The following is an 18,679-nucleotide window of genomic DNA, read 5'->3' as shown; positions in this document are numbered from 1 at the left end:
AAAACTACAATCTGTACATGATCATGCAAATAATAAATAGTGAATTCTAAACTGAAATCCACCTATTTTTTTCTCATTAAAGTTGTAGAAAGAGAGGGAAGGAGGGAGGGAGAGAAAGGGAGAGACAGGGAGAGAAGGGGGGAGATAGAGAAGAGAATGAGAAAAATGCTATATTATATGTTATTGCTTTATAATTTTACATAAATGCTTTATAATAATTTCTAACATGACAAAATGTAAGGTGTTGTAAAATTACAACTTTCCACTGACAATTGTCTTTATATAAATCACAATTTTGCCTCAATTCTTTTATATATAATTATTTATGTAAAGTTCTTGAGAAATCTGTGGCTGAAATACCACAATGTAGTATAAGTAAAGATGTAAAATATAGTATTGATTTAAATAATATGTCATAAGTTGAATCACTAGTGATCTAATTTTTGATGCAAGGCTGTGTTTGAAAGCAAAAAAAAATTATATGGATGCTTTGAAGTAAATTCCATGTCAAAATATTATTATACTTTAATGAGAACCCTATAAATTTCAGGAATATAAATTGCTGATAGAGATTTTAGGTTTTAGTTTGTTATTTGGTCATTGAATAAAGATTTTTTTAATGAAAGTCAAAATCTAAGTATTATATAAGGAGAGAGGAAGATGATCCTTACAAAGTTACAGCATGTGATTCTTCTATTTTAATTCTAACTGACCATGTGATGTTTGGAAGGTCATTTAATTTCTCTGAGCCTCTGTTTAGGGGTAGGTATAACAACAATAATTCTATATCTTCCTTTCTCTACTCTCTAAAGTTGTGAGGAAGATCAAATTAAATAATACATGTAAAATGCTTTGCATTTTGTCCTTTAACATGACATTGTTTATTTTATAGCATATTACTGAGTGAGCGAGACTATTCATATACTGAAATATTCACTAAGAAAAGAAATATTTGACATCACCACAATTAATGAGGACAACGCGAGGACACCTAAAAAGGGTGTATTCTTATTTATAGAGCAGGAACAGGAAAAAAATGAGCAAACTACCAAAAAATGTAAATATAGGAATTATCCCAGTAATATTTGTTTTTCTTCCACTAGAGGCTTTAGAATAATATCAGTGTGTATTTTTTCTTACATAACTATGTGACATTACTTACAGCATAATTCTAAAATTCCTGTCCTAAAAGACCCTAGATAACCTCATAAAATTTACATCTCTCTTGGCAGAATAATCACAATATAATCAGTGAGGGTATGTGACCCCAAAGTTCAGAGTCCACATGCACTCAGAAAGTATAACAGGACAATAAGTCCAAAAGGAGACATCAGACTGCATTGTCTGATGGCCCCATTTAAGGAGACATCAATTTAACTTTAAACCTATGAGCTCCATTGAGAGCAGGGAAGAGAAGGAGATGTTTCTAAATGTATGAAACTGTTGCCATAGCATTTTCCTTCTCATTCTTTTCTACCCTTCCTCCTCCAAAGCAGGCGCAATTTGTGCTCTACCGTTTTCTTTCAGGAGCCAGGAGCATTTTCAGAATTTAGGACTCCAGTGATATGATATTTATACTACATATTACTTGTACCTGGTCGGGAGGTTAATAAGTCCAAGGGTGCCATTAAGTTTCCCAGGAGAAACTCATCGTTGCGGACACAATTGCAGAATAAAGAAAAAAACTCAGGGAGAATTTTAGCCCCCCTAAATCTCATTGGACCTCTGCACAAGCCAAGTCACAACCACTCCTGCAACACAACCGGATTCCTTTCAGCACTCGCAGCCATGGACAGCTCCCTCGCCGCGCGTTGCTGCTCTCTGCAGTGATCTGACTTCCCCAGCGAGCAGCGGCCGGTGCGGCACCCGACCCCGGTCTTAGCCAGCGCGTAGGGAACACGCGCTCCCTCCCGCCTCCCTCTCAGTCCCCCGCCCTTCGCTCACTCCGGCCCACTCCAGCAGCGACTTTGAGGGATTCCCTCTCAGGCGCCCACTGCAGCAGCACATCTGGCCTCTTCCGCAGCAACTGCAAGCATGGATCTCAGAGGAAGAGCCTTTCTCAGCGTCCATAGACTTCGAATTCTTCTGATGCTGTTCCGTGAGTACCGTTTTTTGGCGATTGGGAGGGCAGGATGCACTCTTTGCAGAGAATAGAAATGGTATACTAAAGCCAGTATTTAAGATTAAAAATATGGTCCTTATGTTTTGAGGTTTTTTTTATTTTTTTCTTTTGGGAGAAAGGGGAAGGATTTCCCCGCTGGTGGGAGGGAGCTCCCTTGGGAACCACACACCTGTGTGGCATATGCCAGACAGAGCGCTAGACAGGCTGGCTTAGTGGGGTCACAGGATTGGCAAGAAAGGTTTGGCTTCAAACCCCCAGGATGTAGAGAAAAGCCAGTTTCATTGCAAATAAGTAAGAATATTTAAATGTTTAAATTTTATCCCCATTTTAAATCAAAAGCAACGGAACTGAGTTTGTTAGCGCTGGGCTAGAGAAATGGCTTGAAGAGCACACAGCTGCTAGCAGGGAACTTTGTCACTCCAAAGCCCGCAGATCGAGGTCTGCACTCTAGTGACCCATACGCACGGAATTCAGGAGCACTAAACTGATGAGATCTTTTTGTTTGTTCCGCAGATACAATGGCTCAAATCATGGCAGAGCAAGAAGTGGAAAATCTCTCAGGCCTTTCTACTAACCCTGAAAAAGACATATTTGTTGTGCGGGAAAATGGGACGACGTGTCTCATGGCAGAATTTGCAGCCAAATTTATTGTACCTTATGATGTGTGGGCCAGCAATTATGTCGATGTAAGGAACCCTTTTCCCCCCAGCTTGATCCTAGGGCTCCAGGGCCGAAGGGCACCCTCCCCTTATGGCCCTGCGAAGACCTGGGTCGCCCGCCTTTCCCCCAACCCCATAACCCTGCAGGCTGCTCCAGAATGCTGCATGGGGGTTCCGGCTTGTACACCTTCTGCTCGCCCTGCCTGCTTTGAAAATAAATCCCCTTTTCTCTGCTTCCCCACTGGCGGGGGCTGCACGTAGAAAATCTAACCGCATGTTCCTGGACATGGGAGCGCGCGCGCGCAAAGGAGTGCCCAAATGTGCAACCCAGAGTTTGGATGCGCCGCCCTTAACAGCCCCACTGGGGCCTGCACCACTGAGTGGGCGCGGGGCGTCTATGTTCCCAGCTGATCACAGAACAGGCTGACATCGCGTTGACCCGGGGAGCTGAGGTGAATGGCCGCTGTGGCAGCAGTGAGTCGGAGCTGCAGGTGTTCTGGGTGGACCGTGCATATGCTCTCAAAATGCTGTTTTTAAAGGTAACTCCCACAGGGGCGCGCCTAGAGGCTGTGGGTGTGGGCCATAGCAGACCCAGAAGCCCTTGGAGCGGTTGACACGTGCCTCCCACTTTTGACAGGAAAGCCACAACACGTCCAAGGGTCCAGAAGCGACGTGGAGGCTGAGCAAGGTGCAATTTGTCTATGACTCCGCGGAGAAGACTCACTTTAAAGACGCAGTCAGCGGTGAGTGGAGTCTGGCGGGGCTGGGGAGGAAGGCTGGGAAAGTACAGACACCCTTGGGAGCCAAGGCGCTGATGAGAAGTTCCTCAGGGTTTGGGAAACCAGTCTGGGCTATGCACTGCTAGGCCAAGTCCAGCCTTGGCCTGCTTGCTCTGCAGGGTGGAGGAGACATGAAGGCCTGAGTCCTCTAGGAATTCCTCTGTCACTCAGGGCCTGATTTTGTCCTCTGACTGCTTCATATCCGCCTCATCATTTAGTTTCAGAAGAAACATGGAGAAGGACGCCAAAGCTTTATTTTTATTTTCTTCTGCACCATTTTCCCCCCTAAAAATGCGACTATCCTTTTTGGTCAGGATTGGATGGCTTTCAGTATCATTCTGCGGATGGCAGCAAGGCTCGCACAGTGTCTTCTGTCATCAACTGCAGCCACTTTGGAGCTTGTTCTATACCCCAGGCCTTAATTTATAAGCTTTTTCTGACCATTCTTTCATTTTGGCGATTAAACTACTGGCTTTACTAGGCCGTTTCTATTCTCTACAAAGAGTGCATCCTGCCCACCCAATCGCGGAAATATATACCAGTAATACTGCATCAAGAGAAACATCTATTTACTAAATAACAATGTATCTATCTGCAATCACTATCAAAAAGCATATATAAGTTTTTTTTTAAGAGAGAGAGAGAATGAATCTTTTTTGTAGATGGACACAACACAATGCCTTTATTTTTTTTTTAATGTGATGCTGAAAATTGAACCCAGGTCCGCCCATGCTAGGTGAGCGCTCTACCGTTGAGCCATAATCCCAGCCCAACATATTTAAGTTTTTAAAAATTATTTTCTTCATAATGAGGCCTTCAATCACCCAGTCACCTGAGCTGCAAAATAATTTTTATTGAAATCAAATGAATACATGTGTCATCTGTCCTTCCCCCCCCCTTTTAATAACTGTAGTTTAAGGAACATTTTTTTCTTTTCATCAAAATTTATCTTCATGCATTCCCCACAATGTTTGAAAGAAAAAAGAAATGAAAAAAAAAAATCAAACCTAGGCCAGAAAAGGAGAAAAAGTGTGGTGGATGTTCATAGGTATATATGTGTTTGAGTAGAGGACATTCACCAGGGCACCAGCAATCCAACATGCTTTATTGAGGAAAATGTTTTATTCTTTGCTGAGCCATTGGAAAAACCAAGTGACTGTTTTTTTCTATGCCTTTGGGATCCCTATTGATAGGCTCTATGTAATGAAAAGAGTTAAGGTTTAAATGTCACTCTCCTTTTCCAAAAAGAAATTGCAAGTCAGTGTTTAAGGAACCCTAGCTCACAGAAAATGAGTGTTTTTGTCCATTATAACTTACTGCCTTTGAGAAGCCCCAGAAGAGGATAGGAGGGACGGGCTGTGGGTCTGAGCTGAGAGGAAAGAGCCAACCCAGTTAGGTGCGCTGAGTTAGGAGCAATGACGGCACTGCCACGGAGAAGACCCTAACCATTGCTTTGGACATTTGCTGCAGCTGGGAAGCACACAGCCAATTCGCATCACCTTTCTGCCTTGGTCACCCCAGCTGGGAAGTCCTACGAGTGTCAAGCTCAGCAGACCATTTCTCTTGCCTCCAGCGATCCACAGAAAACTGTTACCATGATCCTATCAGCTGTCCATATCCAGCCCTTTGACATCATCTCGGATTTTGTCTTCAGTGAAGGTAAATTGGGAAGTGGAGGCATGAGGAAGGAGGATGGGATGGCTGATGGGGAGGGATGGATGGGGAGATTGCTGCCAGGGTCCCAGGATGCTACCATTTGGATTTTTATCCAGGCTCAAGTGATACTGCTTCCCTTCATAACAATTCAAATTTAAAAAGGCAGTAAGATGAATATATCAATTTTCCTCAGTGGCTCTTTCTTTCTCGTCTCTTTTCTTCTTTACCTCATTTCTTCCTTCTCTCTCTCCCACCCCATTCCCTTGCACCCTCGTATAAAAAAAGTGGTTAAAGATAATGTGCTATTCTGTGCATTTCTCGTGGAGAGTTTCTGTTTGCTTTGTATGTATGCCTTCCTTTGGTTGGGGATTCCACATGAATACAACCATGAAAATGTTTAGGATATTAAGGAATTGCCCCCCTCCTTGTGTCACCCACCACCATTTCCTAAGGAATCCAGCTTTCATAAAATACAGTGCCTACTCAGTCTATACTGAATACAATGCGCCTACCACCATCTTGTGATTACTCAAAAGGCATTGGAAAATTCTCCAGTTAAATGGTCATTGAGAGAAAGGCCTGGTTTTTATTTATCTTTGTGTTATTGGCGCATAACACAGTTCCTGACCCATTGCAGATGTTCAGTGAACTTTGGTTCTAAATTGATATTTTGAAGCTGTGGATTCAACTAATAGAGGCTTCCAAATGCCTGTATGCAGGGCAAATCAGAATGTCATATATTTAGTAAAGCAGAGCCACACATACCTGTTCTCAAGGAAGGATAAGTTGTAGCATTTTAATGTATTTCCTAGAGAAATACACCAAAGCTGCAAGACCTTAACAGCTTTAAAAAGTTTGCTTTATTATGGAAATATTTATAAAATGTAAAAGTCAGTGTCTTTCTTAAACTGAAAATGTTAAATGTAATTAAATGTAATTGAATGTAATTTGAGTTTTTATTTTTGAGGTCTAGAAATTAATTATAAAAATACTAGGCTATGTAGAATCAGTCTTCAGGGTTCCCACTACAAATGCCTTTGAGTTTATGTTGTACTTTCAATAGTTTTTAGTGACTTTTTGGCTTTTGCTGGCCATCTGTTTTAGATAGTTCTTTATTTCTTGACACTACTTGTATTATAAGTATTACTTGTATTAGTCCCTTACCACAACTTACCCTTCCTGGATTATTTCTAAGTGGTTGCCTATAGTTGTTATAGAATGAAAAATCAAATCTCATGGATGTTTAAAATTACATAAAAGAAAGAAAAAAATAAGTACAGAACAATGACCAGAGCTACTTTGCTAAACATTAGTAAAATCCATTACATGGAGTGAAAAAAAATTTTTTTTAATCCATATCAAGGTCGTCCATTGGGAAGATAGCATGGTAAACATACACAGAGTTAGTAAGCATGTGTAATTTCCAACTGTAAATCTAGTAAGCATAAGCAAAATACACTTTGTCTCACCCAGGATTTTCTAGCTATTAATTGGTATACACTGTCCTGTGTGGTGCCCTAAGGCTTAGCCTCCACACTCCTGGGCAGAGGCAGACCTCATTCACAATCACTCACTGGATCATATGCCTTTGCGTGGAAGGGATTCTTTGTTCAGGCTCCTCTTGTCTGTGTCTCTTAACACCTGCTCCCCACTGTGTCTTGTAAAAGATCATAATATTCCAGTCATTGGGAATGGATGTGATTGCTCTTGGTGTGCATTTTCAGGTTGCAGAAGTCCAGGGGGCTTTTAGTGTGTTGCAGATGCCGGCGGGTGGGTACGAATGGAACATGCTTGCTTGAGGGGCCAGTATCTGATCATATATATGCAAATTCAGTAAAGGTTGTGTAGGTACGTGTGTGTGTGTGTGTGTGTGTGTTACATGCTTGTTTAGATGTGGCTATGGTCCAGTACAGCATCAGGGTTTCTTGTGAAGAGCCTATTCCCTGCCTGAGTAGGTAATACCCGGCAGTCTTTAGAGCTGATTACTAAATAGTCTCTATGAGACAAAGCAAAAACAGGCTCAGCAAAATTGATTGACAAGCAGAGGCTGAAAGGAGTCAAAAGGTGGGTTGATGTCTTTATCACATTAGACTCTTTAGTGTATTGTGCTTGGCTACTGCATTAATCCCCAAATGAAAGTCTCTTAGCCCAGCACACAGCTAATTTCAGTGTGCACACTAACATTGAATTGCAGTGTGTACAACTTTGTAATGTTGTTAAGATGCAATGTCTGGTTCAGTGGATCTGGGGCAGGGCAACATGCTCCATTGCTAGCCAGGTTCCATGTCATTCTCCTGGTCCACAGAATGTTTAGAGAGTGTTTGAACGACTAGTGAAGGAAATGTGCAACAAGATTTCTTAGGTGGATTATTGAACAGGGTTGTGAGACTGGAAATCCTCATAGTATGAGACTGTCTATTGGGAGTCTCATGGCAGAAGGGACGCCATCCAGAAGGAAGAGAGGTAGGTGAACTCCCAAGGGCAGAGGGTTTATGTGTTTAGGTAATGTTGCTTAATATCACAAGATTGGGAAGAGTGGGGATTGGGCCAGAGAGCTTCTGGGAGGCAGCAGTAGCTTGGGGACTTATACCTATAGGCCCTATCTTATGAATAGGTAACAGCTGCTGAGTGAGATTTCAAGAGTTAGACAAAGCAGGCAGGTTCTAAACATTTGCTTGTTTGAGCTGTTTGAAAAATAACTGCATGGGAAAAATTTTAAGTTTGGCACCAGCAGGCTTTTGAGCTGATGGGTCTCCTCTTGCAGTGAAGAAATAAACAAGCAATATACAGAAGCCACCTTTGACTCATTTGTATACCAAACACAGTTTGTAGAGCAACTGTCACCCAGCAGTTCCAGGCACCTTGTTTCTCAGTTGGGGTTAATTAACTTGCCCTCTGCAATTAATTTATCGTGTGTCCCTTTGAGGGACCTGGGAAATTTATGGTTGGGATGGGATGGGGGATTCCTTCCTGGGGGGAAAAGAAACAGCCTGAGTATTTTAATAGCTTGAATTAAAGGAAACTTTTATATATAATGTCAGAATAAACATAGCAGAACGTGAAGGTTGCCTCTGTTCTTAAAAAGATTCAGGTGTAAAAGGAATTTAAAACATATCACAAATAAGGTGGATCCTTTTTAATCCTCAGAGGAAAACAAACAAACCTGGTCGAAAGATCCTGAGTTTTCCACTTACAAGGGAGCCACTGAAGCCCAGAGATTTGGTTGCTCGATAAAAGCTGCATTCCTGGACCTCTAGCCTCTCAAGGCTTCAGCTGCTCCTGCTAAGAAACTATAATAATCATGTCAGTGCAAGAGGCACCTTTAATGAGCTGATTGGGGGCCCTGAATTCATGCAGTATTTTTTTTTATGGCAGTACTAGGGATCAAACCCAAGACCTAGTGTGTGCTAGGCAACCACTCTACTACTAATCTACATCCCCAGCCCTTATGAGCTTTTTATTATTGTTCCTAACAGCATGAGTGGGAAATGGCATCTGTGGGTGATTGCATTTTAGTGAAAATGAATATGCCTTACTTTTCTGTATGTATACCCCGACATAGACCCTGGGAGAATAACCTTTGGCAAGCTTCCTTGCCTATCACAAACACATAGAAAGCTTGACTATCCAGAGCATTATGTAAACCTGTGATTTACCTGAAACTTTCAAAGCAAGAAATGTGCTACCCTGCACAGTTGCTCTTCAGGGTTCCAGAGTAAGCAGCCAATGGGGGACAATCTGGTCATTAACACTGCTGAGAACTGTGTGGAGGGATTCAACTTGGAGCCTTGGCAAAAGGCCATGTGCCTAGGCAGTCACAGAAGTCCGTGTTCCAGGAACTGTCCTCTGGAGACAGTATAGGATATTTCTTAGGATTGCTGCCCTAAGGGGGTGGGATTTACTCACCAACTGCCATTCATCAGGGAAGGCTGCTTTGGAAATGTTAATTCTCTGGTTCTTCTGACCCACCTTGCAGTTAAACCCAGTGGAATGTGTGGATAGGTGAATGCCAAGGACACAGTCTGCTACACTTAAGTATGGGTATATCTGACCTTTCCCTGCCCTGGTGGCGCTCTCAGTCCAGTAAGAAAGGGTATATACAGTGCATGCCATGTTCCTGTCATATGTGGCATCAAACAATAATTGTTTTTATTATTACCATGTCCAATGTTTACATCATGATGAGAGTAACTGCCACTCATTTTAGTAGCTTCTCAGCATGTAAAATACCTTTTTTTCTGAGAGTGCTGAGCTAGCCCAGAAATAATATTGGAAAGAGGGTCAAGCCCCCCACCTCCAGCTGTCTTGTCAAACAACAGAGGATGTACAATCAGCATAAGTCTGCCCTCTTGTTCCCACAGTGTTAGGAGAGCTCTGGCCAGCAGAGAGCTTGGCCCTTTGATCATTCCAATAACATTCATTTGGGGTACAATGAAGAGCTCTTACAGTTTGTCTCAGGGAATCATTACAATTTCAAAACACTGATTATTAAACAAAACATCCAGCAAACAAAGCCTTACATACATCATGATTTTGGTGGGTGCACTGGGTTTATGGTTGAAGGAACCTAAGTTGGCAATTGGCAGCTGGCAGCAGATGTGCCCTTTGTTGTCTTATCTGTCTTCATCTGTTCTCTCAATGACAGGGCTGTCACCTTTCCCAGTCATAGCCCATTTATTTACACAGACTCCTGTTTTGTGTACTACAGAGCTGCGTGAGGCATAAAAGACCTCAAGTTTATAATAGAGTGGACAAGAAGTCAGAGATCTCAGAGCATCCAATGTGGATGTGATCTGAGCAGAGCCAAGAGATGCTCTTCTCCCTGGCAAAGATGTGGGTCTTTTCTTGTTATAATTGGTAGGTTGTATAATCAGTTTATTGCACAGGATTCTAACACAGGAATCTATAGTGTTTGTGGATAGAATTCAGGTAGTCTATAAATTTCAGAGGAAAAATTTTAAGTCTTTATTTTTACTAACTTAGTATTTAGCATACTAGTATAACTAGTATTTAACATTTCCTTTGGTTATAAATGAAGGTAATAAGTAAGAGTACTATTAACAGTGCCTGTGATTCACTCACCAATAGGAATCAGTTATTTTTATCTCATACGAGTTATTTTAACTCATATTAGTTTGTGTAGATCTTGCAAAGTAACATTTATTATTTTCACTGCCTTGTCTTCATGTGTATCAATAAATATGTACTTGCTGCATCTCAAATTATTTATAAAATTGATAGCTGACCTTCAGTTTTTTTTGTAAACTTCTGTATTTTCACTTTTTGCGCTCTCAAACATTCTAAGTAGGCATCCAGAGTTTCATCATACCTGGGCTTTAGTGGATCATTAGCATCATATTTTTATTTATATATGACAATGAAATGCATTACAATTCTTATTACATATCTAGAGCACAATTTTTCATAGCTCTAGTTGTATACAAAGTATATTCACACCAATCCGTGTCTTCACACCTGTACTGTGGATAATAATACAGTATGAATTTCTATGTGTTCTTCAGCTTTCTGTTACTGTGGCAAAATACCTGAGATATTGAATTTAAGAAAGGAAAGGTTTATTTTGGCTCCCAGTTTCAGAGATTTCAGTCCATGGCTGCTTGACCCTGTTGCTTTGGACCTATGGCAGCACAGTACTTAATGACTGGAGCACATAGCATAGGATGTCTGTTCACTCTGTGGTGGCTAGGAAGCAAAGAGGGAGAGATAGGAAGGGCCCTCAATGACCGAACTTCCTTTCAGTAGGCTCGCTAAGGGTTCTGCCGCATTTCCATAGTGCCATGGGCTGGGAACCATGACTTCAACACATGGCCTTGGGGGACAGTCAAAATCCGATGTACAAAGGAAGGATAACTGTCTATAAGACTTTTGTTCTAGTTAGGTATGTGTACTTTTTTGGTTCAAGTAAAATATTGTTTTTCCTATGGGTCATAAGCAGAGTTTGAAAACACTGGCATAAGCCTGTAGGAATGCTTGTCTTGCTCTTGTAGGTTCATATATGAAATTTGTCCAAATTCTTGTGGGTGAGTTGAGGCTATTTTAGACTTTAGGGAAGACAATACAGTGTACAATCCACATGTGGCGTAAGACCACAGAGGAGTCAAGGCAGCCCCTGTAAGCAAACATATTAATGTATCTGTTTTCTGCAGGGAAAAATATGCTAAGTAGGAGAAATGAGAATTACAAACAGCTTCACATGAGTTAAAGTCAGAGTTTGCTGCCAAATGAGTGTTACAAAGCACTTCTGGTGGAAAGCTTTGTGGGTTTTGGAATGGTAGAACGTAATTGTGGATTAGGAATTTCCTTTTATTTGACCACTTAATTGATGAGGGTTGATAAGAATAGGAATTCGATATTCTTCTTGATAATTATTGACACTCTGTTATTTTCTGATTATTTTTGACATCTCCATAGTTTGATACCCTCTCATATACACCTCTTTCCTGTGGTGTTGGTTTAGGTATTTTTTTTCCTAAAGTAACCAAAAACTATTTTTAAAGAAATGAATCATAATAGTCTTTTAGTCTCTCTCTCTCTCTGTCACTTGACAAAATAAATCATCTTTTCTCTTCCATCTTTCTTAAAGGCTAGGGCATGAGATGTTATTTTTTTTTACCCAAGTTATTATCCATTTAGAGATATTGCTTTTGTTACTAAATCTCCAGAATTTCAGACTTAAAATGAGTACATATAAGACTTACATGTGTAAAAAATTCTATCTTTATAGATAACAGTGATAGAAAGTCTACTCTGCCTGGCCTTCTGTGTTATTATATCTAATGCTGAACCCTCTAAAATAATCTTATCCCTATTATATTGGAACCTGAGGTTTAGGTAGGTTAAGTGACTTGCCCAAGCTTACTTAGCAGGCAAGTGGAATATCTGAGATTTGAGCTCATTTTCCTCAATCTCCCTAACAGTGTTCCACTGCATATGCTCCCTCTCACTATGAGAGTCTGGACCCAGGGGACCACTAAAAGTTCATCTATAACTATATTTATAACTTTCTCTCTCTCTCTCTCTCTCATTTGGATATTAAACCCAGGGCCTTAAGCATATTAAGCATTCACTCTGCCGTGAACTGTACCCAAAGCTCCTACATCTATATTCCTATAGTTATTTCTGTCTATATATTTGTTTATTTACTGGTTTATATGTGGTATAAAAAGAGAGAAAATATGACTTTATAATTTGGTCAATGGAACTTGGAGGCCCATCCTCATATTCTTCCCAGTTCATTCAAACTTCTCTTTTTGACCAAGCTCTCCTTGACTGTCTGTCCACCTCTATTTTGAGCACTTATAGTTGTGGCCATACTGTCTTGGAGAATGTTGTATGGCCTTGATGTCCAATGGTTTAGTGACATAAACTCTTGTTTCCTGATTCAACTCTCCTTCTTGTGTCACGTTCCTGGGAGGGTATGTGTTATATCTGAGAACCTTGGTTAGTTGGTTTCCTGGGTAATTATCAACCAAGTAAAAAGAAATGAGTTAAAAATCAGGGTCCAACAGGTGGGTCCACCAAGGAAACTGATCTGTGTGAGGGAAAATAAGAAGGGAAGAGGCAGAGGATGGGGCCAGAAGGCAGTGTTGCAAAGATGCCTGGGGCCTCCTTGAAAAGCAGACTGGTGTGAGACAGAGATCAGAGGCAATGTGGTATCATAGGGAAAGGTCTCTGCCATCATGGAGTTCTAGGTCCACCACTGCCCCTGGTGCTCTGGGAACTATCAGCAAGTCTCTTCTCTAGGAGGACTGGTATCTGGGACTACAAGCTGATCCTCAAAGAATTGGAATTCTTTAGAGTTGAATAAAGTTGTAAAACAACAACAACAACACAATCTTCTAAAATTTATTTCCAGCATTCTCCTTTTAATAAGAGGAAAGGATCCACTTAGTGCTAACAGGTTCTTCACACTTCTCTAACATTTGCCAAACTATTTTTTTCTTTTAACACTATTTTAAGAAAAAAAAATTTAGTTAGGATACATACTTAGTATGAATTTTTTTTTTATTCAGGTGTAGTTGACACACTATAAACTAGACACACTTACCTGCATGGTTTGATAAATATTTGACCTGTGAATACACCTATGAAACTATTACCACAATCAAGGAAATCAATCCATCAGCAATTATGAAAGTTTCCTCATACAGCTTTGCAATAAATATCCAGCTCAATGGATTTTCAGAACCTGAATGTACCTCTGTGACCAACATACAGATCAGGCTACTTCCTGCTCCTCCTTAGGATTTGGAATTCAGCAGTCTTTTAATACTAGTAGTTGGGGTTTGCTAAGCAACTGCCCTAATTATGTTGCTAAACTATTTGAGTTCAGATGGGGCTTTGTTTATGCCTGAGCACATTATTCATCCTCAGTTATCTTATGTATAAAATGGGCATAATAACTTTATTCACCTCAGATAATTGTCAAGGGGATTATGCGAGCTAACATTTGTTCCTACAACTGAATGTTAATTTAGGAACTAGGAATATGAAGTATATAGCTTTTTAAAAGCTGTGTATTTGGATGATATTTTCCATGAATTCTTCTTATTCCTCAGGCTCAGGTCTCATCTCCCTTCTCTCTGCTGATTTCATATATGGGAGATGAGGGAGTGAGTTCCCAAAGAGCAGGAGGATCCTGGCATTCAGTAGGAACTCAATAGATGTTTACTGGGTCATCTTGACTTGAAAACTTAGTCTCTCTGAAAAGATTTCTAAAGCCTGTTTTCTATAGCTGTGGATCATAGAAATTTGGGGAAAGGCTGCCTGTTATCATCAAGGATCAAATAAGCCAGAGGAAATATGTTCTGTTTTCTAGGATGCAGTTCTGGTCAGCCCTGCAAACTATTTAGCCATCAGAAATTCTTCCAAGGACAAAAATAAATAATAATTTATCTCTAAAATGGGAAGCTGGGTGTGGTGGACAAGGCTGTAATCATAGGGGCTTGGGAGGCTGAGGCAGAAGGATCATAAGTTTGAAGATAGCCTCAGCAATGTAGTGTGACCTTGTCTCAAAATATTAAGGGTGCTGAGGATATTGGTCATTGGTTAAGCGCTCCTGGGTTCAATCCCTGGTACTAGATAAATAAATAAACAATATATAAAATAAAATAAAATGGGAGACAGGAGGCTATTAAGCTATCCTGAATGTTAGCTACTCATATGCTCTCCTGTACCCAGGAAGCTTGTACTCTTGGAGTGAGAGTGCAGCTTTGTGAGGGATGTACTAAAGTGAGGGAGGAAGGGGACACCAGCTTAGCCATCTGGGTCAGCCAGATGAGTCCTGGTGATCAGTGGGGTGACAGATGTTGTTGCAAGATCACCCTTACATCCTCTATCCTGAAGCTGAAGAGGATACAAATGAATCCACCCCAGAGCACGGCTGACATTTCCTTTCTTGATCTAGATGCTAGTTATAAGGATATTCCTTTGTTGAATATTCATCAAGCTCTACATTACACTAAAAAAATTGTAGTCTAATTCACATGTTATGATGCACCCATTTTAAAGTGCCTATACATTTTTATAAATGTAATACTTAAAATGTAAATTTTTAAAAGGTATATATAGCTCAACACATTTGAACTATACTTGCAATCATGTAAACATTACCTGTATCAAGATAGAGAACATTTTCATCTCAATTGAAAGTTCTCTTGTGTTCCTTTTCCTGAACATGAACAACTTTCTGATTTCTGTGACCTTAGACTTTGTTTTACCTGTTCTTAAACTTATATAAATTGGATCTTACCATATGGACTTTATTGTGTCTGACAATTTTTACTTGACATAATGTTTCTGAGATTTATCTGTGTTGTTATATACAGCAATATTTCTTTTTGTTTGTTTGCTTTTTTTTTTTTTTTTTTTTTGCTACTGAAGATTGAACCCAGGAGCAATCCACTAGTGAGCTACATTCCCAGTCATTTTTTTTATTTTGAGACAGAATCATACTAAGTTACCCGGGCTGGCCTTGACCTTGTGATCTTTCTGCCTCAGCCTGAGTAGCTGAGTACAGTAATATGGGCCACTGTACCTGGCTCACTCCTTTTTATTGTTGACTAATACCCCATTGTATGAATCTACTGTAATTTATTCAACTTTTAAGGATATTTTTGTTGTTTCCAGTGTTTTACCTTGTCAATAAAGCATCTATGAACATTTATATTGAAGTTTTTTGTGTCCAAATATTTTCATTTTTTTTCTTGGGTAAATACTTAGCAAGAGAATGCTATGATATAAGGTAGGTATATATTTGTCCTTATTAGAAATTATTGAACCATTTTACAGAGCAGTTATACCATTTTACACCAAGGCTGTTGAGTTCCATTTGTTCCATATTATTTTAAACACTTGTTATTTTTAAGATTTTTGTAAGTTGTATATTTGTATGCAATTTTTTATGGTATATGTGTACGGGCATACTTGAGTTAAAATGTTAAAAAACATTAATAAAAATAACAGCTATTGAATATAATTGAAAAAAGTTGAAAATTTAACTGAACTCTGGGTGTTTTGTAGGTGAATGCCAGGAATCTGATAACTGAATGTTGCCCTATTTAAGTGATGCATTTTTATTTTACATTGGGGAGAAATATTAAGTGGCTGAGCCTTGGGATTCACTGAGGAAGTATTATTTCTGTAAGGAATTTTCCCAGTGGTTCTTTAAAAGATCTTTTCATCTTTATTTTTGACTTAGTTTTTCATAATACACTGACCAGAGCTCACTCCTTTTTTTCTTTCCCATTTCAGAACATAAATGTCCAGTGGATGAACGAGAGCAGTTGGAAGAAACCTTGCCCCTGATTTTGGGGCTTATCTTGGGCCTTGTCATAGTGGTAACACTCGTGATTTACCACATCCACCACAAAATGACTGCCAACCAGGTGCAGATCCCCAGGGATCGATCTGAGTACAAGCACATGGGTTAGGGGTCATTAGGCAGGCAGCCCCCAAGTCCTATCCCCCAACTGGATCAGGTAGAAAAACAAAAACACTTTCCACCTTGCTCATGGGATACACCAACATAGCTACAATCCAACAGGCCTGGGTATTCGAGGCTTGCTTGGCCTGTGTCCATGCTTAAATCCAGAGATGGCGGAGTTCTTTGGATTCATGGGCTAAATTGCAATTTTTCTCTCCATGCTGGGGAGCCAAACAGAAGGGGGTCAGCCAGCTTTTATACTTATGATGACTTGCTTTTGACTCTCCAAGAAGCAAGAAACACCACTTGGAGAGCTATCTGGCCCTGAAGTTTAGGGATTGAAAACAAGCTTCCTTTGGGAGGAAACCTCTTTAGGTTCAGGGAAGAGGGGGTGCTTTGCTCCCTTGGCTTACTACACAGTTTAAATGCACACAAAATACAACCTCATGCTCCCTGCAGCAAGACCCCTGAAAGTGATCCATGCTTCTGGCTGGCATTCTGCATGTCTAGTGATTGTCTTGGGAATGTTTCACTGCTACCTGCACCCAGTGACTCTGCAGCACAAGAAACTGTTAATGTAACTATGCAGTTATTTGGAATATATAATGTGTCAGGTCCAAGTAAGGTGACCTGAAGAATCAATCCATGTGAGTTTGTTTTTGAAAATGAATTAAAACACACTACTCTCTGGCCTTTGGCTGCTTTCTTGAAACAAGAAAAAGAAAAAAAAAAACACAAATGGTTTCTTTGGTATCAAGAGGGGAAAGGGGGAAGGATGAAGATGGATATCATTTTTTCCTTTTTTTGCAAGAGGAAAAGCAAAGAAGAGCAAGAATAAAAAGAAGGGTGTCTTAGCTTTCCATTACTGTGATAAATATCTGAGATAAAAACATTATAAGGTGGAAAAGTTTATTTGGGCTCATGGTTTCAGAGATTTTAGTCAGTGGTTGCCTCACCCTGTTGCTCTGTGCGTATAGTGGCACAGTACCTCCTGGTGGGTGGGAGTGTGGAGGAGGTCTCTTTATCTCATGGCAGTTAGGAAGCAAAGAGAGGGAGACAGGATAAAGGCCAGGGTCCAATATCCCCTTTAAAGATACATCCAATGACCTAAATTCCTTTCTCTGGACCCTACCTCCTCTGCAGGTTCCATTACCTCCCAATAGTGTCATGAGCTGGGGACCAAGCCTTGGGGGGATATTTAAGGTCCAATACAACAGGGAAGAAATTAGCTTTGCTAAGTAAAAGAACATGGGTTTATTTTGGCAAATATAAGTAGTTTCAGTAATGAAATCTCTTTTATGATGAGCATAGTATTGCTTCTGATGTGTCTTGGTCTTAAATATGGCATTTCTGTTTGTATTAAAAATCTGGACTGGATGAAAACAACAAAGAACAAATTTTAAGAATTTAAAAGTCAATAGTTGGAAATTAATGAGTTGTATCTACATATCTATTTTACTTGCTTACTTCAAGTGTAAGAATAAAGGCTTCAACTATTTTAGAATATTTTTATATAATTAGAAATGTTTCTGATAGTTATCATCCATGTGAATTAATTCATGAAACCTCTTAATATTGATGTAGGTTTCATTTCTGGCTCGGTTTATCTTTCCTTGCTTGAGTTGTTTGTTGCCATCCCTTTGAGGCTTGTTCCACACAGAGTACACAAATTTTTCTTTGATTTCATGGCCCTTTGCACATGCCTCTATTATAGAAAGTGCTTATAATACATCATGATCTGTCCTCTCCTAAAGATTCTGAGCTCTAGGAAAGTCTAAGACTATATTTCCATGATTATTATATATCTGTTGAGCATTAGCCCATTGCCTAGCACATATTAAATGCTCAATAAATATTTGCTAAATAGTGTCTCAGTAGATCCTTGTAGGAGCCCTGTAAAGTAGATGTTCTAGATATTTTTCTTCTTCACAGTTTGTAGAACTCAGGTGTTTGGAGTTTTAGTAATAGACCCAAGATCACATAAGTTAATTTGTTGAGCTGAATTTGAAGCCTGAGTTTTATGAACAAAGCCATTTTCTATCTAGGATGAAACATTTTTTTTCTACCTCTCCCTTTTTAAACTTTAGCAAGATATTTTTATTTTTAAATTAGACTTTTAAATTGACTTTTAACCTCTATTGTTTTTTGTTGTTTTTATCTAATCTAATGTTTACAAGTCAAACAATGAATATAGGAAACATTTTTTTAAAAAGTCTGGACTGGACACATCAATCTAAGTTTTATTTGCAGTAAAATGTAATTTGTTCACACTTCAGACAACAGAAATGCATATAGTTTAAATTGTATTCACTTTCTAAATAATCATTTTTTTTTAACCAACAAATTGAGGCCAGAGGAATCCTTTTCTTTGGTTCTAGGGTCAAAATCTCCTCCTCCCTATCAAATCTCCACCCAGCGAGAGGCAGCTTATGAATTCATTTCCTTGAGTCTTTAGCTGCTGAAAACTGGGAAAACTAAAAGTTCACTATCACGGCACATCTTGCTAGACATCAGCCAG

At 39.7% G+C, this 18,679-nt stretch overlaps 1 protein-coding gene across 1 annotated transcript; it reads left to right on the top strand.

Annotated features, from left to right (window-relative positions):
* The first annotated feature begins 1,500 nt into the window (after window positions 1-1,500).
* On the top strand, window positions 1,501-16,872 carry Lamp5 (lysosomal associated membrane protein family member 5). The gene is made up of 6 exons (XM_046433926.2): window positions 1,501-2,098; window positions 2,636-2,808; window positions 3,189-3,320; window positions 3,419-3,524; window positions 5,031-5,219; window positions 15,990-16,872. The coding sequence occupies exons 1-6, from the start codon at window positions 2,035-2,037 to the stop codon at window positions 16,166-16,168; spliced, it is 843 nt and encodes a 280-aa protein (XP_046289882.1). The 5' UTR covers window positions 1,501-2,034; the 3' UTR covers window positions 16,169-16,872.
* Window positions 16,873-18,679: the final 1,807 nt, after the last annotated feature.

This window comes from Marmota monax, unplaced genomic scaffold, assembly GCF_021218885.2.
Source record: "Marmota monax isolate L192 unplaced genomic scaffold, Marmota_monax_Labrador192_F-V1.1 WCK01_AAM20220418_F8-fsc00014, whole genome shotgun sequence".
Classification (NCBI taxonomy): Eukaryota; Metazoa; Chordata; class Mammalia; order Rodentia; family Sciuridae; genus Marmota; species Marmota monax.
This window is presented reverse-complemented; position numbering and strand designations above follow the sequence as displayed.

Coding starts and splice junctions, on each gene's coding strand:
- Lamp5 (XM_046433926.2), top strand. CDS start 2,035: ATGGATCTCAGAGGAAGAGCCTTTCTCAGCGTCCATAGACTTCGAATT. Junction 3,321..3,418: donor TCAAAATGCTGTTTTTAAAG/GTAACTCCCACA, acceptor CACTTTTGACAG/GAAAGCCACAACACGTCCAA. Junction 5,220..15,989: donor GGATTTTGTCTTCAGTGAAG/GTAAATTGGGAA, acceptor TTCCCATTTCAG/AACATAAATGTCCAGTGGAT.